Genomic DNA, 18,251 nt, shown 5'->3' on the forward strand with positions numbered 1-18,251 from the left:
TGTATTATTTGTTGAAACTGTACTTTCGATTTGATTTGAAACTGTCTCATTGCTATATGTTTATCAATAAAACTTTGAAAAGAAAAAAAAAGGTCATTGAAGATTTCTATGAAACAGTATCAATCTTAAAAAAATTTTTTTGAAATTGAAAACTATTCTGTACGAAACATGAGAATGTCCTCATTCTACAAGTACAGTGATATCCTCATTCATCAGCTTAGTTTGTTCTGTGATTCTGGGGAAGACAGCAGTGGTTGGGGCTGGAGAGATAGCTCGTCAGTCTAAGCACCTGCCTGGCAAGCACAAGGACCCAAGTTCGGTGATCTTTATTTTATTGAGACAAGATCTCATTACATTGCACAGGTTGGCCTCAAAGGCTCCTCCCATCTCAGCCTCCCAGCTGGGCAGCTGAGGGCAGCAAGAACATACACTGGTGAAGGGACAATCGCTTCAGTAAATGGTGCTAGGAAAACTGGGTCTCTGTGACTCTCACCCTGTGCAAACATCAACTCAAAGTGGACTGAAGAATTAAGTTGAGGACTTGCAACTACTAACTAGATGAAAAATGTAGGGAAAGCATTTCAGGACATTGGTCTGGCAAATATTATTTATTTATTTATTTATTTTTTGGATAGGATTTCAAATGTACAGGCAAAAAGAGGAAAAATGGACAAAATAGGATTATATCAAAGTAAAAAGCTTCTGTACAGTATATTAAATAATCAACGGTCAACCTATAGAATGGGAGAAAATAGTTGCAAATGCTCATCTGATGTGGAAATATTTCCAGAATACAAAAGGGCTTTGAACAACTCAACAGCAATAGCAAAAAGAAAAAAAAAGTATAGTAATTAAAACATGAATAAGTGGCCAAAATAGATATTTTTCAAAGAACATATGGCCAAAGTGTACTGTGGCACTTCACCGCTCAATGTCAAATGCTTCTGGAAGGCGAGATATATAACAACAATGAATACCAAACTGTTTTGGTTGGAAAGGGCAGTGAGTTACAAGGCAATCAACATGAAGTTCTAGCCTGCCCATGGAACACCAGACAGACAAGACATTGAGCACCAAATTGAACAAGTTTTGAAGCAGTTGAGTGCCAAGGTATGACAGTATTTTTTTATATTATTAAATTTATTGATACATTTTAGATATACATAAGTATCACTTTCATCATAGGAAATTTGTACCTGTACATGATACATCTTGGTTTCTGTTTTTCCCCATTACTCTCCCCTCCCTTCAACTCCTCTTCCTCTCCTTATTTGCAAAGCTTTGTTTCCATTATATCCTTCTTTTCTCATTTTTTTCTTTTCCCTTTCTTTCTTTCTCCCTTCTCCCTCCCTAGCAACCTTTCCTCTTGAACAATTTCTTCCAATTTCACAATATTTATTGCACATTTTGGTTCTTTCTGTTTCTGTTTCTCACACCAGAGAGACATTGCAATATTTACACAATTTATTTCACTTAAGAGTATGGCCTTATAGCTCAGTAGAATAAGTGCAAGGGCCTGAGTTCAATCCCTGGTTCTAGAAAAAAAAAAAAAAAAGAGTATGGCCTCAAGGTCCATCCATTTAGCTATAAATATCTGAACTTTGTCTTTCTTTATAGCTGAGTAGTACTCTATTGTATTAAAAAAAAATCTCTTTTGCTCACTCATTTGTTGATGGGCATTTGGGTTATTTCCAAGATTTAGCCATCACAAACTATGCTGCTATAAACTTGGGTGTATACCACTATAATGTGATGCTTTTAATTCTTTTGGGAAGACCCAAGAAGAGGAATAGCTGAGTCCAATGGAACCTCTAGTCCTAGTATTTTGAGGAATTTCGACCCTGATTTGCACAGTGGTTGTTCCAGTCTACACTCCCTGGAGAAAAGTTCCCTTTCCCTTACATCCCTACCAGCATTTGTTATTGGTTGACTTCTTGATAATAGCTGTTTATTTTGGAGTGAGATGAAATCTCAGTGTTTTAGATTGTATTTCTCAAAGGACCAGTGATGCTCAACATTTCTTCATACATTTATTTGTCTTTTGTACTTCCTTATCTGAGAAATGTGTAGTAATATCAAATGCCCATTTTTGAATGGGTCTTTAATTTGGGTAGTCTGATTTTAAAAATTCTTTATGTGTTCTAGATATTAGTTCCTTTTTAATCTTTACTATTAGTCTGAGAAATAACTGGCAAAATTTTTTACCACTCTGTGGGTTGACTGTATTTAGAAAAATGCTCAATATCACTAATCATTAGAGAAATGCAAATCACAACAGCAAAGAGATGTCATTCCACCTGATTAAATGGCCTGTATAAAAATGATTTTTAAAAATGCTAGCAAAGATCTAGAGAAAGAATGATTCTCATAAACTCAGTGGAAAAGTAAGATAGTATAGCCATTACGAAAGGCTATGAAAGTTTGTAAAAAAAACAAAACAAACTAGAACTAGAACTATTATTACATGATACAGGAATATTGCTCCTGGGAACATATTCAAATTAACATGAATAAAAGAAATTAAAGTGAAGAAGACATCTGCGTTTGCATATTTGTTGCAGCTCTAGACATCGAATAAATGTTGGTGCTGATCGAGAGAGAAAGAGAATGTGGCACACATACAAAGAAGTCAGGTGTGGACAGACAAATACCTTGTGATCCCACTTATTTATGGAAACTAAAATGTTGGTCTCAAAGTGGAGACTGGACTAGTGGCTACTAGAGCCTGGGAAAGATGTGCATTGGATTCAAGGACATGGGTGAGTAGGAAGAGTAACTTCTAATGTTCCATAGTGTAGTAAAATAATTATGGTTGACAATAATTTGTTGACTATTTAAAAATAGCTATTATAGAGGTTTTAATTGGCCCCAAGATAAAGAAATGATGCATGTCTAAAGTAACAGATATGCTGATTAGCCTAACCTCAGCATTGTGCACATGCACTGAAATATCAGTTTCCCCATAAATACATATAATTATTATGTGCCAATTAAAGTTAAAAAGTATTTTAAAAATAAAAGTTTTTGAGAAAGTACAGGAGCGCAAAACACTTTACCAATAAACATGCCAGGATAAAGTAATTGTAGAACAACATTCCTCAGGAACATGGATAAACATAGATGAAAAATCTTTTTAAAAGTACTAGTAAATCTGTGGGTGTGGTGGTGCATGCCTGTAATCCCAATACTTGGGAGACTGAGGCAGGAGGATCACGATGAGTTTAAGGCCAGCCTTGGGCTACATTATGAGTTCAAGGTCAGCCTCAACTATAGAGCAAGAGCTTGTCTCGGAAAAATCAAAATAACTAAACCAAACCAAACCAAAACCAAAGCCCCCCAAAAATTTAGTCAATCTAACCCAGTGGGATTTATACAAGATTGAAATTCAAAGTAAAGCACATTTTAAAAATTAAAGAGAAAACCTACACAAATATTCAATAGATGTATAGAAGGTACTTGGAAAATTCTATGCATTTCATTATTTAAAATCAACAAAGCAAAGAATGTAGGAATAAAAAGGAACTTCCTCAACATGATAACATGTATCTACAAAAATCTCAAAGCTAACTTGGTATTTTATTTTATTCTTACTTGTTTTATGGTATTGGGAATCAAACCTAGAGCCTCAAGCATGCTAGGATCAGTGGTGGCCAACCTGTGGCAGGTATGCTGCAGTGCACTGTTGGTATCATTGGAAGCTCTAAAACATTCACCATTACTGCCCAGCTGTATGTCTTACCACTGAACTACAACCCTTAAACCTTAACTAATGGTGAAAAGTTGAATGTATTTTCTCTAAAATAAGATAGATACAATAAGATGTGAGAATAAAAGCATAAATATTAGAAAAATGAAAGTGATATTTTTCATCAATGATATAAAGAAACCCAATTGTTTCCACATCAGAACTACTAGAAGGAAGCTGGTTGGGCATCGTGGTGAATGCCTATAATCCCAGTACTTGAGAGGCTGAAATAAAAAACTGAAAACCCTCATAAAATAAAAAGAACTTGTCTTAGCCACATTAAATCACAGGCAAAAATATCCAACACCTGCAACTTAAAGGAGAAAAGTTTACTTTGGCTTCCATTTTCAGGTCATGGTTGGCTGGGTCCAGCACAGAAACAGGATGGCAAAGGGCACTGTAAAATAGTGCTTTGCTTGTGCTGAGAAGGAAGGAGCCAGGGACAGGAATAAACCTTTCCAGGTCATGTCCCCTGTGACCCACCTCCAACCAGGTACCACCTCGTAACAGCACACAACTACTGGCCTCAGCAGTGCATGAGTAGCCCCGTGATCCAATCACCTTCCACACGTGAGAATTTTGAGGACATTTTAGATGTAAACCATCACAGAGCTCTAAATCCAAAGGTAAGAAAGCAAACCAATTAGAAAATATATAAGAAATTTAAACAAAGGCCTTACAGAAGCAAGTACATGGGTGGCAAATAAAAATATGCAAAGATGTACAAAGTCACAAAAAATTGATAATAGTATATCTGAGGGAAAATGCAGATCTTGCTTTGATGCCTGCTGACTAATTGGCTGCTGGTTGTATAAGGTTGGAGTGGCTATGGCAGTTTCTTTTTCTTTTTTAATAATTTTATTGAGAAAGAAGTAGCAATAAGACAGTTTCAAAACAGGTAACCATTCAGCAGAAAAGTATAAAAATGAGGTATAAAAAGTAAAGCCATATTAATATGCTGATCTGTAAAAGGCTCATGTCAACAACTTCTGACATTGCCAGCCCTGCGGATAACCCACTACTATTATAGACTACTGGACTATATTGGATTACTTTTCTGAATTCATGCACCTACAATATATTAATGGCAATGGAATACCCATCTCTGGCAGTTTCTTAAAGTAAGACAATGAGGGGCTAGAGATGCAGCTCAGTGATAGAGCACCTGCCTGGCATGCATGAGGCCCTGGGTTCCCAGAATTAGAAAAAAAAAGAAAAGACAATGAAGTGGGCCACACTGACAAACTCTTCCTTTCCTAAGATTTCTCTGTAGCATGTGATGCTATTAAACAGTATTTTACTTGCAGCAGAACATTTTTTCAAAATTTCAATCCTCTCAAAATTCTGCTTCTGCTTTTTGTCAACTAAGATTATATAACACTCTAAATCCTTCATTTTCACTTCGGCAATGTCCACAGAAACTTCGCCAATAGTAGATTACAGCTCAAGAAACCACTTCACTTGCCCTTCCATGAGGAGCACTTCCTCATCCATGAGAATTTTATCATGAAAGATCCACTCGGAACTCCCATTCCCTTGCTGTAGCCACCACGCCTGCAGCTGTTTCCTCCACTGAAGTCTTCATCTACTCAAAGTCATCGTGAAGTTTGGAAACAACTTCTTCCAATTCCTGTTAATGTTAATATTTTGAATGACTTCCATGAGTCAGGAATGTTCTCAATGGCATTTTGAAAAATGAATCATTTCCAGGAGGTTTCTCTACGCACTTTGCCCAGATACATCAGAGGAATTGGTTTATGGCCTCTTACAGCCTTATGAAATGCATTTCTGCAATAATATTTAGAGTTGAAATTACACCTTGGCCCAGAGGCTGCAGAATGGATATGAAAACAATATTAATCTTAAACATCTCCTTCAGAGCTCTTGGATGACCAGGTGCATAGTCAGTGGACAATAATATTTGAAAAGAATCTTTTTTCATCTTTCAAAAGAGAAGTTCAGGGACTGGGGAGGTGGCTCAGTGGAATAAGTCCTTGCCTGGCAAGTGCAAGGGCCTGAGTTCAATCCCTAGTTCAGCAAAAAAAAAAAAAAAAAAAAAGTGGGAAAGCCTGTGGCACGAACAGTGAAGGACTCCCACTCTGGCCGGAATCCTGGTAATACTGATTGGAAAACTGAACTAAAAAATAAATTTTAAAAAAAAGACAGAAGTTCAAATATTCTGTAAACCATGTTGTAAATACATGAGTTTTCATCAACACTTTGTAATTCCATTTGTAGAGCAAAAGCAAAGTAGATTTAGTATAATTTTTGTCTATCAAAACATAACATCAAAAACACAACATAAAAATAGTGCCAAGAAAAATCACAAAATGGATGAAGATATTAAATTTAACATATCATAAAAAGGATTAGACTCCAGAATAAAGACATTTTTCAAATTTTTTTTTTCAAGGCAGGGTCTCACTATGTAGCCGAGGCTGGCCTCAGACTCAGATCCTCCTGCCTCAGCCTTCTGAGCACTAGGCTTACAGATATGCACCACCACGCCTGGCTTCAATGTTTTATAGGAAAAATACAAGCAATCTATAATGAAAAAGTAGAGGATAATAGGCATTTTACACAGGAGGAAACAATGAGTGTTAGATAATTAGCTTATTTGTTAGAAAATTAAAATATCAAGGAATAAGAAGACTAAGGGGCCAGGGAGATGGCTCAGTAGAATAAGCTCTTCCCTGGCAAGCACAAGGGCCTGAGTTCAATCCCTGGTTCTGCCAAAAAAAAAAAAAAAAAAAAAAAAAGAATAAGAAGACTGAAAAAAATAACTTCAAAGGATATCTTTTAATAAAAATCTCTCATCCAAAAAATTGTTAAAAATTCAACAATAGAAAAATAAATAACGGCTAAAACATGAGCAGAAGAAATGAACAGACCAACGAAGATGTGAAGATGGGAAATAAGGGACATGGAGCTCTCATACACTGCTGGTGGGACTGCAGACTGATATAGCTTCCTTGGAAGGTAGCTCAGCAATTTCTTATAGTACTGCATACAAGTGCAGTATAATGCAGCAATTATGCTTTTTGGTATTTACTCAAATGAGTTGAAGACTTATGTCAACACAAAAATTACACAGGTGTTTTTGGCAGCATTATTCATAATTGTCCAAACTCTGAAGTAACCAAGATGCCTTTCCACAAGTGATGGATACATTGTAACATATCTATGCAATGGGATATTAGTCAGTGCTAAAAAGAAATGAGTTATCAAGTCATGGAGGAAGGTAATGACATGTACATTGCCAAGTGAAAGATACTAATCTGAAAGGCTATACACGCTATTATTCCAACTATATGACATTTCAGAAAGGGAAAAACTAGGCAAATAGTAAACAATCAGAGATTAAAGGGGGGAGAAATGAGGTGTAGTAAGACAAGATTTTCAGGGCAATAAAACTATTCTGAATGATACCATCATGGGGAATGCAGGTTGTTACACCCTTCTGAAACCCACTGAATACAACATGAAGAGTGAATCATAAACCGAAGTGTAGATTTGGGGTTAGCATGTGTCTGTGAGGGCTCAGTAGTTGTAACAAGCATGAGACTCTGATGCAGGTTGCTAGTAAGGCAAGAGGCTGTGCGTGTATGAGATCAAGAGATTCGTGAGACTTCTGCTCAGCTTGAGACTGGCCTGTGCAGCATTGTAAGTCTCTGTTTCAACAAACAAACTACAAAAAGCAAAGTGATATGTATTTTTAAAAATTCTAAAATAAAAAACCATGGTATATAGTAAATAGATACTATTATGCATCCAGTAGATTATAAAAATATATAAATTTTAAGATAGCAATATTTGTTGAAGACAGGGTATAATTTATGCACTAGCATGTGTGTGTTGATAAAGCTACTTTGGAAAAACAATTTGGAATCATTTAATTTCCAAATTTCCTAACCTTGAACATGCACATAGTCCATGGCTCAGCAATTCCCACTGTTGAACATATTTTCTATAGAAGAATCCTTAGGAAATAATTTTAAATATCTTATACTGTATACATGCCACATAAAACTTGATATATTCACACAGTAGAATGCTAAATGGTAAAAACAATGATCTGTGACTGTGTACCAGCGGGAACGGTCAACTTAGAAATATAGTACTATATTAAAAAGATCATATTTGGATTTCAAAAAGTATAAAACTTGATAACATATTGTTTAGGAATCTATAAAATTATTGTAAAGCTATAAAGAAAGTGAGGAAACGGTTAATGGTGCTTACAAGATATTAGTCCCCCTAGTGGAAGGTGGGGATTGGAATATGAGAGATGGGAGACTCAGAACATCACAAAGAATCTGGTAATACTGTTTCTTATCCCGGGTTATATGTATAGAAATTCCACTTATATGCCTATAGTTCAAGCTACTTACGAAGCTGAGGTAGGAGGATTGCTTGAGCCCAAGACTTTGAAGATAACCTGGGCAACACGCAGAGTCATTCTCTGTCTCTGTCTCTCTGTCTCTGTCTCTGTCTCTCTGTCTCTCTCTCTGTCTCTCACTCACTCACTGTCTCTCTTCACTAATTCTTTAAACAGTGTGTGCATTCTTCTGTATTTGTGTCATATTTTCCAGTGAAGGCTTTTTTAAAAACAGAAACTGAGCTGGGTGTGGTGGCATACACCTGTAATCCCAGCACTTGGAGACTGAGGCATCAGGAGGGTCATTGCAAGCTCAAGACCATCCTGAGCTACAAAGTGAGCTCAAGGCCAGATTGAACTGCATAGTGAGGCCCTGTCTCTAAAAGATTAATGAATAAATACTGAAATTCTAGCACTTTATTATATTAATCCATATTCTTGTTCATCTTCCTGCCATACAGAAAAGGTCTACGTAGAGGTGAAGAGAAAGAGTACAATAAAGTGGCAGAAACTGACACAAAGGCAAAGGGACAATATGAAAATGTCCTTTTGTGCCAAAACTGGCTGTGGCTGAGGTCAGAATTGTCTTACTCTTTTCACATAATTTATTTTTTCTTATTACAGTTTAAATGGGGTTCCTGTCACTGGCTATCAAGAAGCCTGAATAAAATTTTTTAAAAAGATGGAACTCTTGTCATTTGTGACAACACGAAAGACACAGTGCAACAAGCTGGGCAGAGAAAAATAAATTTCTCCTGATCACTCCGTGTGGTATCTAAAAATGTTGCACTTACAGCAACAAGAGAGTGGTGGTTTCCAGGACTGAGGAGGCGGGGAGATTCCAGGATGCAGGTCCAAGGGGAAAAACTTAATTAGAAAGAGACATAAGCTCAAAAAATATATTTTACATAATGAACATCATTAACAATGTATTGAATTTTTGAAAACTGCTGAAAATAAAATTTTGGGGTTTTTTTGAGACAAGTTCTCACTATATAGTCCAGGCTGGACTTCAATACACTTATGTAGCCCTGGCTTGCCTCAAACTCACAGCAATCCTGCTGTCTCAGCCTCCTGACATATGCGCAGTGAAAGATTTTAAGCGTCCTCACTACAAAATATGACAAGTATGTGAAATAATGTGTTAATTAGCTCAGTTAACTTGAGTTTAATAGTCAAGACAGTGAAACTCTGACATTCTATTTGTAAAACAAGGCAGAGACTGCTACAGTTTAATGCTATGATGTACCTAAGCAAAACAAATACATTAGCTGCCTCTGCCTTGTTTTACTTCACCCATATAATACTATTTTGATACATATAATAGTCTGCCTTTCTTATGTGAACTACACTCGCCATATCTTACTATCTCCACTAGTGGGACTCAGAGGTCAGAATAAAATAAAAGATTAGATCTTTGCCAAGCCAAATTAACTTCAATTACTTGTTTTGATTAGATAGTCTGGTTATCTGAATACTGTACCTCTCATCTCCAATTTTTTTCCTTCTGATAGACCAAATAATTTTGCTTTCATTGTTTAATATGTATTATCTTCTTCCCAATATGGAGAATATAGGTTTATGGCTAGAGATATGGAAAAGTGAGTGTAGATGGAGTATATTTTCATTTAATTTTTCAGGTTTCCTAGATAGTATAAACTCTTAACTAGTTTGGATAATTTAAACTTGACTCCATGATATTGTCCCTCAAATTTAAAAAAAAAAACAAAAACACCACCAACAACAGTGGCTGTCCCATCCCTCAAATTTAAAAACTGATTATAATGACATAGTATAAAAACTTTTTTAAAAAGCTGCTATAAAAGGTATACTTTACCTGTAATTGGAATCTTGCAGTATGAAAACTTCGAGAAATGAATACACTCTCAGGATGGGGTTTAATTTTTGCCTTTGGTGGTCTTTGCCTAAATCTCTCATTGGTTGCTTTAAAGGTAGAATTTTGAAACACTTTTCTGAAAAATATTTTATAGAAACTATTATAAACATGAATTAAATGGAAAGCCAAGTAAAATCATTTCTCTAATAGTTAAACATGAAGGTTTAAAAGTCAGAACAATATTAAACAGTATATTTATTTTTAAAAGCATAAATCTATTATTATTATTATTATTATTATTAGTGTGTGTGTGTGTGTGTGTGTGTGTGTGTGTGAACAGGGATTGAACTCAGGCCCTTGCACTTGCCAGGGAAGCACTTATTCCACTGAGTCATCTCCCCGGCCCCTAAAAAGCATATGTCTATATACTTTCTCATATGTTAGATTTTTTTACATCTGTTTTATTCATAGAATGTAAAATAAGCTACTCAATATTTCCAGTTTGATTTTGTTTTAGTTTTTTGAGACAGGGTCTCCATATGTAGCCCAGGCCTTGAACTCACAGCAATCCTCCTGCCTCAGCCCTCCTGAATGCTGGGATCACAGGTGTGCGACATCATGCCTGGCACTCCAGTTTGAATATTAACAAGAAGTCATTGAACACATATATAAAAGATCTATACAAGAATATTAATGATGGCCATTTTCCTAAGAACTAAAAACTGGAAATGACCTCAATGTCCATTTTAAGAATAATTGATAAGCTAGGATATACTCATTTACATAGTGGAATACTACTCACCAGTAAAAAATGGACCATGGTTAAATACAACATAAATTTTGTATTTAAATATTATGATTGTTAAAATTTGATTATTATAATAATCAAAAATATTATATTGAGTGAAAAAGGCAGACATTAAAAAATCCATGTAAGTCAAGAGCAGGTAGATTTAATCTGTGGTGGTTATAACTAGAATAATGGGAACTTCCCAGGATGATATAACTTGACTCGGGTGATTATTACTTAAGTACATATTTGCTGAAATTCATTATAGTATATTTAAAATCTACATACTCTATTATATGCTAATTATACCTGTTTAAAGGTGTGTAATTAATATATAAATCAACTATAAGGAGCAATATAATCTTTAAAATGGTATACTATTCTACCTCAATAGGCTAAGTTTAAATGAGATAACATACAAAGCACATAGAACAGTCCTTAGTATGTAGTGAGTATTCTATGTCAGCTAGTATCATGATGATGTCATTCTTTTTAAAACCTTTCAAGAGTGTAAATGGGAAAATCCACACTGTAGTTAGCTTATGACTCCCTGTTTCATATAGCTCTTAGCTACCTCTTCCACGCTCACCACAAATGATTCAATCTGGCCTTTCTGTTGAATGTATAAGGCCAAGATGTCTCACATGCTGGGGTCTTTGTGCCTGTTACATCTTTTGGTTTAGAACACATACAGGTGTTCATGTATGAAGCTCTTTCTTTAGATTCAGGTCACTAATAAAATACAAACTACATGTATATATAGGCATTCCCTAACCACTCTGCATATTTGTTCATTATTAGGCTACACTCTACGAAACAGGAACTTTATCTGACTTGCTCATAATAATTGCTTCAGTTTGTAAAACAGTGGCAGATGTTCAGTAGATGTTGTTGGAGAATGAATAAGTGAATAATTTGTTGGTCTTAATTTGTATGTGTGGATGGAGATGTACTTATTTACTAGGTAAAATGAGGAACACTAAGGAAGATTATATTACAGTTCATAATTTCTAAACATCAGGCAATGGGAGGGCCAGCCAGATAGCTCAGCAGACTAAAGAGCCTGCTTAGGCAGATGCAGGGACTGGGGGTTCAATCCCAGGCATGCTGTGCTGGCCCCACCCCCAGGGCACACTGAGACAGCAATTGAGACTGGGCATGGTGGAGCGTCCCTGTAATCCTACCATGTGGGAGGCTGAGAACAGGAGGATCATTACGAGTTTCATCTGTGTAGTGAGACCCTGTAGACCCTGTACTAAATAAATAAATAAACAAATAAACAAAAAACATCAGACAATGGAAATACTACACTAAGAATCAGGAACACCAAATTTTAGAATTGAAAAGAACTAAGTTATCAGGTTTGTTGTTGTTTTCTGTTTTTGGTAAGAGACTACTTTTGGACGATAGAGGAGAATTCTGTAAATTCTCATTTTGGTTGTTGAGACAGGGTCTTGCTATGTACTTCAGGATATGCTTGAACTCACTATGTAGCTCAGGTTGGCCTTGAACTCAGTGATTCTCCAGTCTCAGCTTCCCAAGTGCTGGGATTACTGGCATGCACCACCATGCCTGGCCTAGTTCTCTTCCTAAACATCTTCTAAAGAGGTGTCTTCCCTTCTTAGTAATGCTTTTAATCACTAAATTGTAAGTTGAATTTTAAAAATGTGTATTTATATTTCAATTTATATTAGGCTCATGTTGCAGCAGAAAATGCCACCTCCCAGCCCCTATACTTTAGTTTGTTCATTGCCCAGGTAATAGTTCCTCTTCCAGTTCCACTTGCTCCTGTCTCTTAGAAATGGCTGGTCATTATGATGCATGCTGTATAAACCAATGCCCAATTCACCAGCCATTCTGCTCTGTACTTCCTGCTTGCTTATCCTATGCAAGCCCTAGGCCACCAGAGATCAGAACCTGGTATTCCTGGAATGATCCCAATCAGTGCCCATTGATATAAATAAATCTGCCTCCACATCCTGGGTGTTGTTTCAGTGTTTCTGCTAACCATTGTATCTGGTGCATCAGCCAGGAAGACTGATTATGCTCACTTCTTTGGTCACTGGTCATGGCCCTCATAGATGGAGGAAGGACACCTCCAGCTCCCAATGAGAAGGTGCACCCTTGAGATTTCTCAAGTTCCCTCCCAGATCTGGAGGAGGATTTTTAGCTCCCTGCTAGTGGCTGACATTGGACCTAAAATGAAGGAGGATGCAGTCTGCCTGTCTGCCTGCTTATCTACCTTATTCTGGTTAGACTTCCAGGGGCACCCCAGTTAGTCTGTTTAGTCCTACTCTGTTTGAGCAGAAGGGGAGTCTGATCAACTCTCATTAGTCTGGACCACCTTCAAGGGAAAGGGGGCTGAAATGTTTCACCTCTGAGTGCCTGCTGAATGAATGCATGAGTGGAATGGTCAGTGTAAGCAACAGACTGCTCTGTCTGTGCACCAAGGCTGGGAAGCACCGGTCACAGTGGCTGCATGGGCTGTCACCTGTGGTTCTGTGTTGATCGACATATAACAGATTCCTCACACCCTCCTTAGCTAAGTTGAACCAAAGTCCCCTTGACTTAGGGGGACTGGCCAGGCAGGCAATTCAATGGTCTCTTTCTCTGAGGGACACACGCCCTTTTGTCTATGGCACCATTATTCTAGTGTACAGAACACATACAGAGGAAGTCAGAAATGGGAATTAATTAGTCAAAACCCACAGTCCCTGACTGCAGGAAAAAGGGCTTTCAGGGACTTAAAAATGAAACCAAACTGCTCCTTGCATCTAAAAAAGAGAGAGAGAGAGAGAGAGAGAGAGAGAGAGAGAGAGAGAGAGAGAGAGAGAGAAAGAGGCCTATTCTTCTTGAGAATTCCACCTTGGCATGCTTGTCAGCTGCTGCAGTTGTTCCCAACACCTATAGCTTCACTCCTCGTTCCCAATTTGTCTACATCCAGCCAACTGAAATGGTTCCAGCTAGTTGTTGCCTGCATTCGGCCACACTGGCCCTCCCTCTGGTACCTTCTACTTCATGGCTATGCCTACCTTGGTCGTATGGCATCAGGTAAGGTCTACCTGAGATGACTGTCAGCATTTCTTCTGAGTTCCACATTTTGACTGAGAAAAAATTGGGCTCTCAGCCCTGAAAAATGAGTTACCATGGTCTTTCCAAAAGTTCACTCTGCCTAAAAACCTAAAATCAGCAGAGTGCCTCTCAAAGATATCAAAAAGGGAGGCAAAAAGCCTATCAACCATTGTTACCTTTTAAAAAGGCACCTGATGTAAGAAAGTCTACTTCAATAGACAACTATATCCTCTAGCTATGAATTACAAAGACTATGGACACACACACACACACACACACACACACACACACACACACAGCCCATTCAGATTAAAAGATAAGAAGAGTAAAAGCTTCAGCCTAGATCAGATGATAGCACTTTCATCAGTCTGACAGGCTCTGACTAGGCCAGACCAGGCTCTCTTCCTCAGTTGGGCCACCAAGAACCCTTAGTACCATCACTGGGGCACTAAGACTCTTGCCTCTTATCCCTTTGGCCAGGCACAAACTTGCAGCATAGGAAGAAATCTCCTGGGTAAGCCAGTCCTCCTACCACTTCTGGGAAGAGGCTTCCTCTTCATCTGAGAAGTAACCACCTCCTTTTCACCAAGCCAGTCAGCCCCTTCTCATTTAACCTTGCACTTTCAACTATGACTGTTCCTGAGAGAAAAATGAAACCTGCACCAGCCTGAGTCAGATAACCACAATCCTGAAATTTTGAAAATTCTCCTCCTAGAGATATGAACTAAGGAATCAGGGCTGGCGAGATAGCTCAGCAGACTAAGCACCTGCTTAGGCAAGCTCAGTGACCAGGGTCAATCCCTGGTACCACATACTGTGCTGGCCCCATTTCCAGGCACATTGAGCTGGCGGGTGTGGGGGCACATGCCTGTAAACCCAGCACTGGGGAAGCTGAAAACAGGAGGATCACTATGAGTCCAAGCTGCATAGTGAGACCTTGTACTAAATACAGTTTTAATTTTTTTTAAGTACTAAGGAATCACCTCCAGGCATGACCATCAACCATTCTAGCTCACTATGACCACAGCTGAAGCCTGAGGACATAGTTCACAGGATTGCTCCATACCTATTCCCTGTGATTTTTGTGTCATTTCAGTCTGCTTATCCCAGTTCTTGCTTCTCTACCCCCTGCTAGCTGCACTGGTTTTTATTTTTTGCCTTAAACTCTACGGACAGCTGCCTCGAGAGAGGAAAATAATCAGTGAAACACTTGACCAAGATTTGATGTGTCCAAGAAACACTGAACCCTCTTCTAGGTCAGATTAAGTCCTTCATTCCCTTGTCAAAGTCTACTTAGGAGGAAACTCTTTAATATGGGAAGTAAACCACAAACTCCTAGGGGAAAAACTTTCTGTCTTAGGGACTTTGACTAGGGTCCATCCTAAGATCACTGACAACCCTAATGTTACTGCTTCTAGTTAGTCCTTGTCTCAGAAGATCACATGTAACACGCCCAGCAGGGATTTGTTTGGGAAACTAGAGGAGGGGTAAACATAGCAGGAAATGCCCCCCTCCAGCCAATATAATTTATCTTGTTAGTCGCCCAGGTAATAGTTCCTCCTCCAGTTCTGCTCCTGTCTTTTAGAAACAGCTGGTGACTGTGATGTACACTGTATAAACCAATCCCCAGTTGACAAGCCATTCTCCTCCGTACTTCCTGCTTGCTCATCCCATGTAGGCCCTAGACATTAGAGATCAGGGCTTGATATTCTGGGAATGATCTGGATCAGTGCTTATTGATGTAAATAAATCTGCCTCCAAATCCTGGGTGTTGTTTCAGTGCTCCTGCTTGCCATTGCAATGTCTTCTAGAAAATAAAATGAAACTTGATATTCCTCAAACTTTTAATGCACAAAACTGCTATTATATTACTCTTTTTTCAGTTTATTTAAAATATAAAACTTCCCTCTTCAACAAAAGGGTCTACAACCAAATCCCACATTATGGATTCAATATTATAATAGTTAATTAATTTTAATTTTTTTAATTTTGGGTTTTTTTTTTTTTTTTTTGAGACTCCTTCTTGCTATATAGTTTAGGCTGGCTCTGACCTTACTATGTAGCCCAGGCTGGCCTTGAACTTGTGGATAACCTCCTGCCTCAGTCTCCCAAATGTTGAGATTATAAGCATATACCACTATGTCTAAGTTTAATATTATTTGAAAGAGCTGTTCTTTGAATTTTTAAGAGAAAAAGTTCAATATCTTAATAAATCTTACCTTCGCTTACAAATCAGGTACCACAAAGCTGACGCCAATGCAAAGAAACCAATTACCAAGCTAACAGCACAAGCAGCCAGAAAATAAATTAAGTAGTTAAGCAATCCTACAAAAAATAATAAAAGATTATTTGATAGAAGTATCTTCAGTCTCTAGATTAATTAAATTATAGAATGTTTTAAATTATACAACAGTGTAGTGTTGAGGCTGACCAGGAGATTGAACTGGACTTGAATTCTAGTCCCCTATAATTCTGCTGAATTGAAGCACCACATGTTAGACAATGATGGAGGCGTCTTGCAGATTAGCTTCCATAGCACATTTCTTTGACTCTTCCATGATTTGAAACCTAGATGTTTTGCTACACATACATCCCACCTCCTCCTTTTGTTGTCAGGGTTTTTTTTCCCTCCCAGTCCAGCTATGAATACTACTTCTCCAGTGCAAGAGACACTTACAGTCAGATTGGTCAACTCTTCATTAAGATTCTAAAACCTGTGACCATTGCAGAAAGCAACTATAGAATGCTTTCATAGAAGACTATATAGAACCAGAATGGCCTTAAGACAACCAAGGAATACACTATTTGGGGAAAGGGGTTAAATGGTATAAAACTATTTGAAGGTCTTTTTTTTTTTTTTAATGTATTTGGTACACGGTCTCACTATACAACTTAGACTCATAGTGATCCTCCTGTTTTCAGCCTCCCAAGTGCTGGGATTACAGTTGCACACTACACACCTGGTCTTAGTGGCTGGCTCAGTGTACTTTGGAGCAGGACTGTTGCAGCATGTGGTGCCAGGGATTGAACCCTGGTCCCTGTGCTTGCCTAAGTAGGTGCTTAGTCTGCTGAGCTATCTCACCGGCCCTTTGAAGGCATTTTGATGGGAACATATTGCCAACTACTGAGAAACATGATAAAGATTCTGTTTTCATACTTTGCTTCTCAAGTAATTTCTAGTATTAAGAGAGCACCTCTCTAAGCTTAGTTTTGAAATAATACTTTTATGTAATCAAAGATAATAAAAAGTATTAAAACACACATAACTTATGTTATTGGTTGTCTCTAGGGAGAATCGAGAGGAGTGGAATTATGGATGGAATAGACACTTATGACATTGTAAGCCTTCATTTCTTTAAAAAAAATTAAAGCTCTTTCAGGGCATGGTGGAACATGTCTGTAACTCCAGGTACTAGGAAAGTGAAAGCAGAAAAATTGTAAGTTTGAGGCCAGCCTGAAAAATTTGGTGAGACTTTCTCTCAAAAAAAGAGGGGACTGAGGGTGCCAGTGATGAGTACTTGTCTAGCATGTGTGAGGCCCTGGGGTAGATCCATAATACTCCAAAAGCAAAGATACAGGACTGGGGAAATAGCTCAGTGGCGTAAGCGCCTGCCTGGCAAGTATAAGGTCCTGGGCTCAATTCCCAGTTAAAAAAAAAGTTACAACTGTGAAGATCTGTTGGCCAAAAGACTGTTCATTTAGGAGAACATTATAGGTGGGTGTTTGTGTTTGTCCTTTTACTCTTGTGATTTTCTCAAATATTTTTAAAAATACAAAAATAATAGCTCAATATTATAAAATATAAGATAAGAAAAAACATTTTTGTAAGGAAAATAACACTGGCTATTTCTGGGGTATAAATTTAGGATTAAAAAATTTATGACTATCTTAGAAAAATCAGAAAAAAAAGACACTTCATATGAAATTTTTGATTCTTTTATTTAAATGGTATAAATCTCTTTGTAGTACCTCTATTTTTATCAATGTGTTTATACCCCACTTTATAATATCACCCCGATTTTCCTTAATAGTCAATATCACAGTCTTCCTACATTGGTTTTCTATCTGTTGTCTGTCATTCTTTATTATAGAATGAGTTTTTCCATTATGGTGTTTTCAGAACTTAGAGCACTGACTGGAGCTTTACCACATTTGAGTCTCAGGTTTTTGTTGTTTGTAAATCATTTACTCCACTTCAACTAATATCTGTTGAACACCAATAAGTGAGAAATACCATGTGGAGCAGCAAAGGGTTGGGAAAAACAATAGCCATTAAAGTAAGAATTAGTCCTTGTCCTGAGGTTTAAACATTTATGAAGAAATAAAAGCATGGGGCTGGAGAGATGGCTCAGTGGTCTAAAGCACCTACTTGAAACAAGCTTAGCAAAGCACAGGGACCGCGGTTCGATCCCCCAGCACCACATGCCAG

The 18,251-nt window shown here is 37.6% G+C and overlaps 1 protein-coding gene across 1 annotated transcript in view; it reads right to left on the bottom strand.

Moving 5' to 3' along the window:
• Positions 1–18,251, bottom strand: part of CUNH1orf185 (chromosome unknown C1orf185 homolog) — a 51,019-nt gene that overhangs the window by 28,460 nt on the left and 4,308 nt on the right. The window contains 2 exon segments of the mRNA XM_023724284.1: positions 9,961–10,096; positions 16,042–16,147. Coding sequence (XP_023580052.1) covers positions 9,961–10,096; positions 16,042–16,147 — 242 coding nt within the window.

The sequence above is a fragment of the Octodon degus genome, unplaced genomic scaffold, assembly GCF_000260255.1.
Source record: "Octodon degus isolate 3935 unplaced genomic scaffold, OctDeg1.0 scaffold00107, whole genome shotgun sequence".
NCBI lineage: Eukaryota > Metazoa > Chordata > Mammalia > Rodentia > Octodontidae > Octodon > Octodon degus.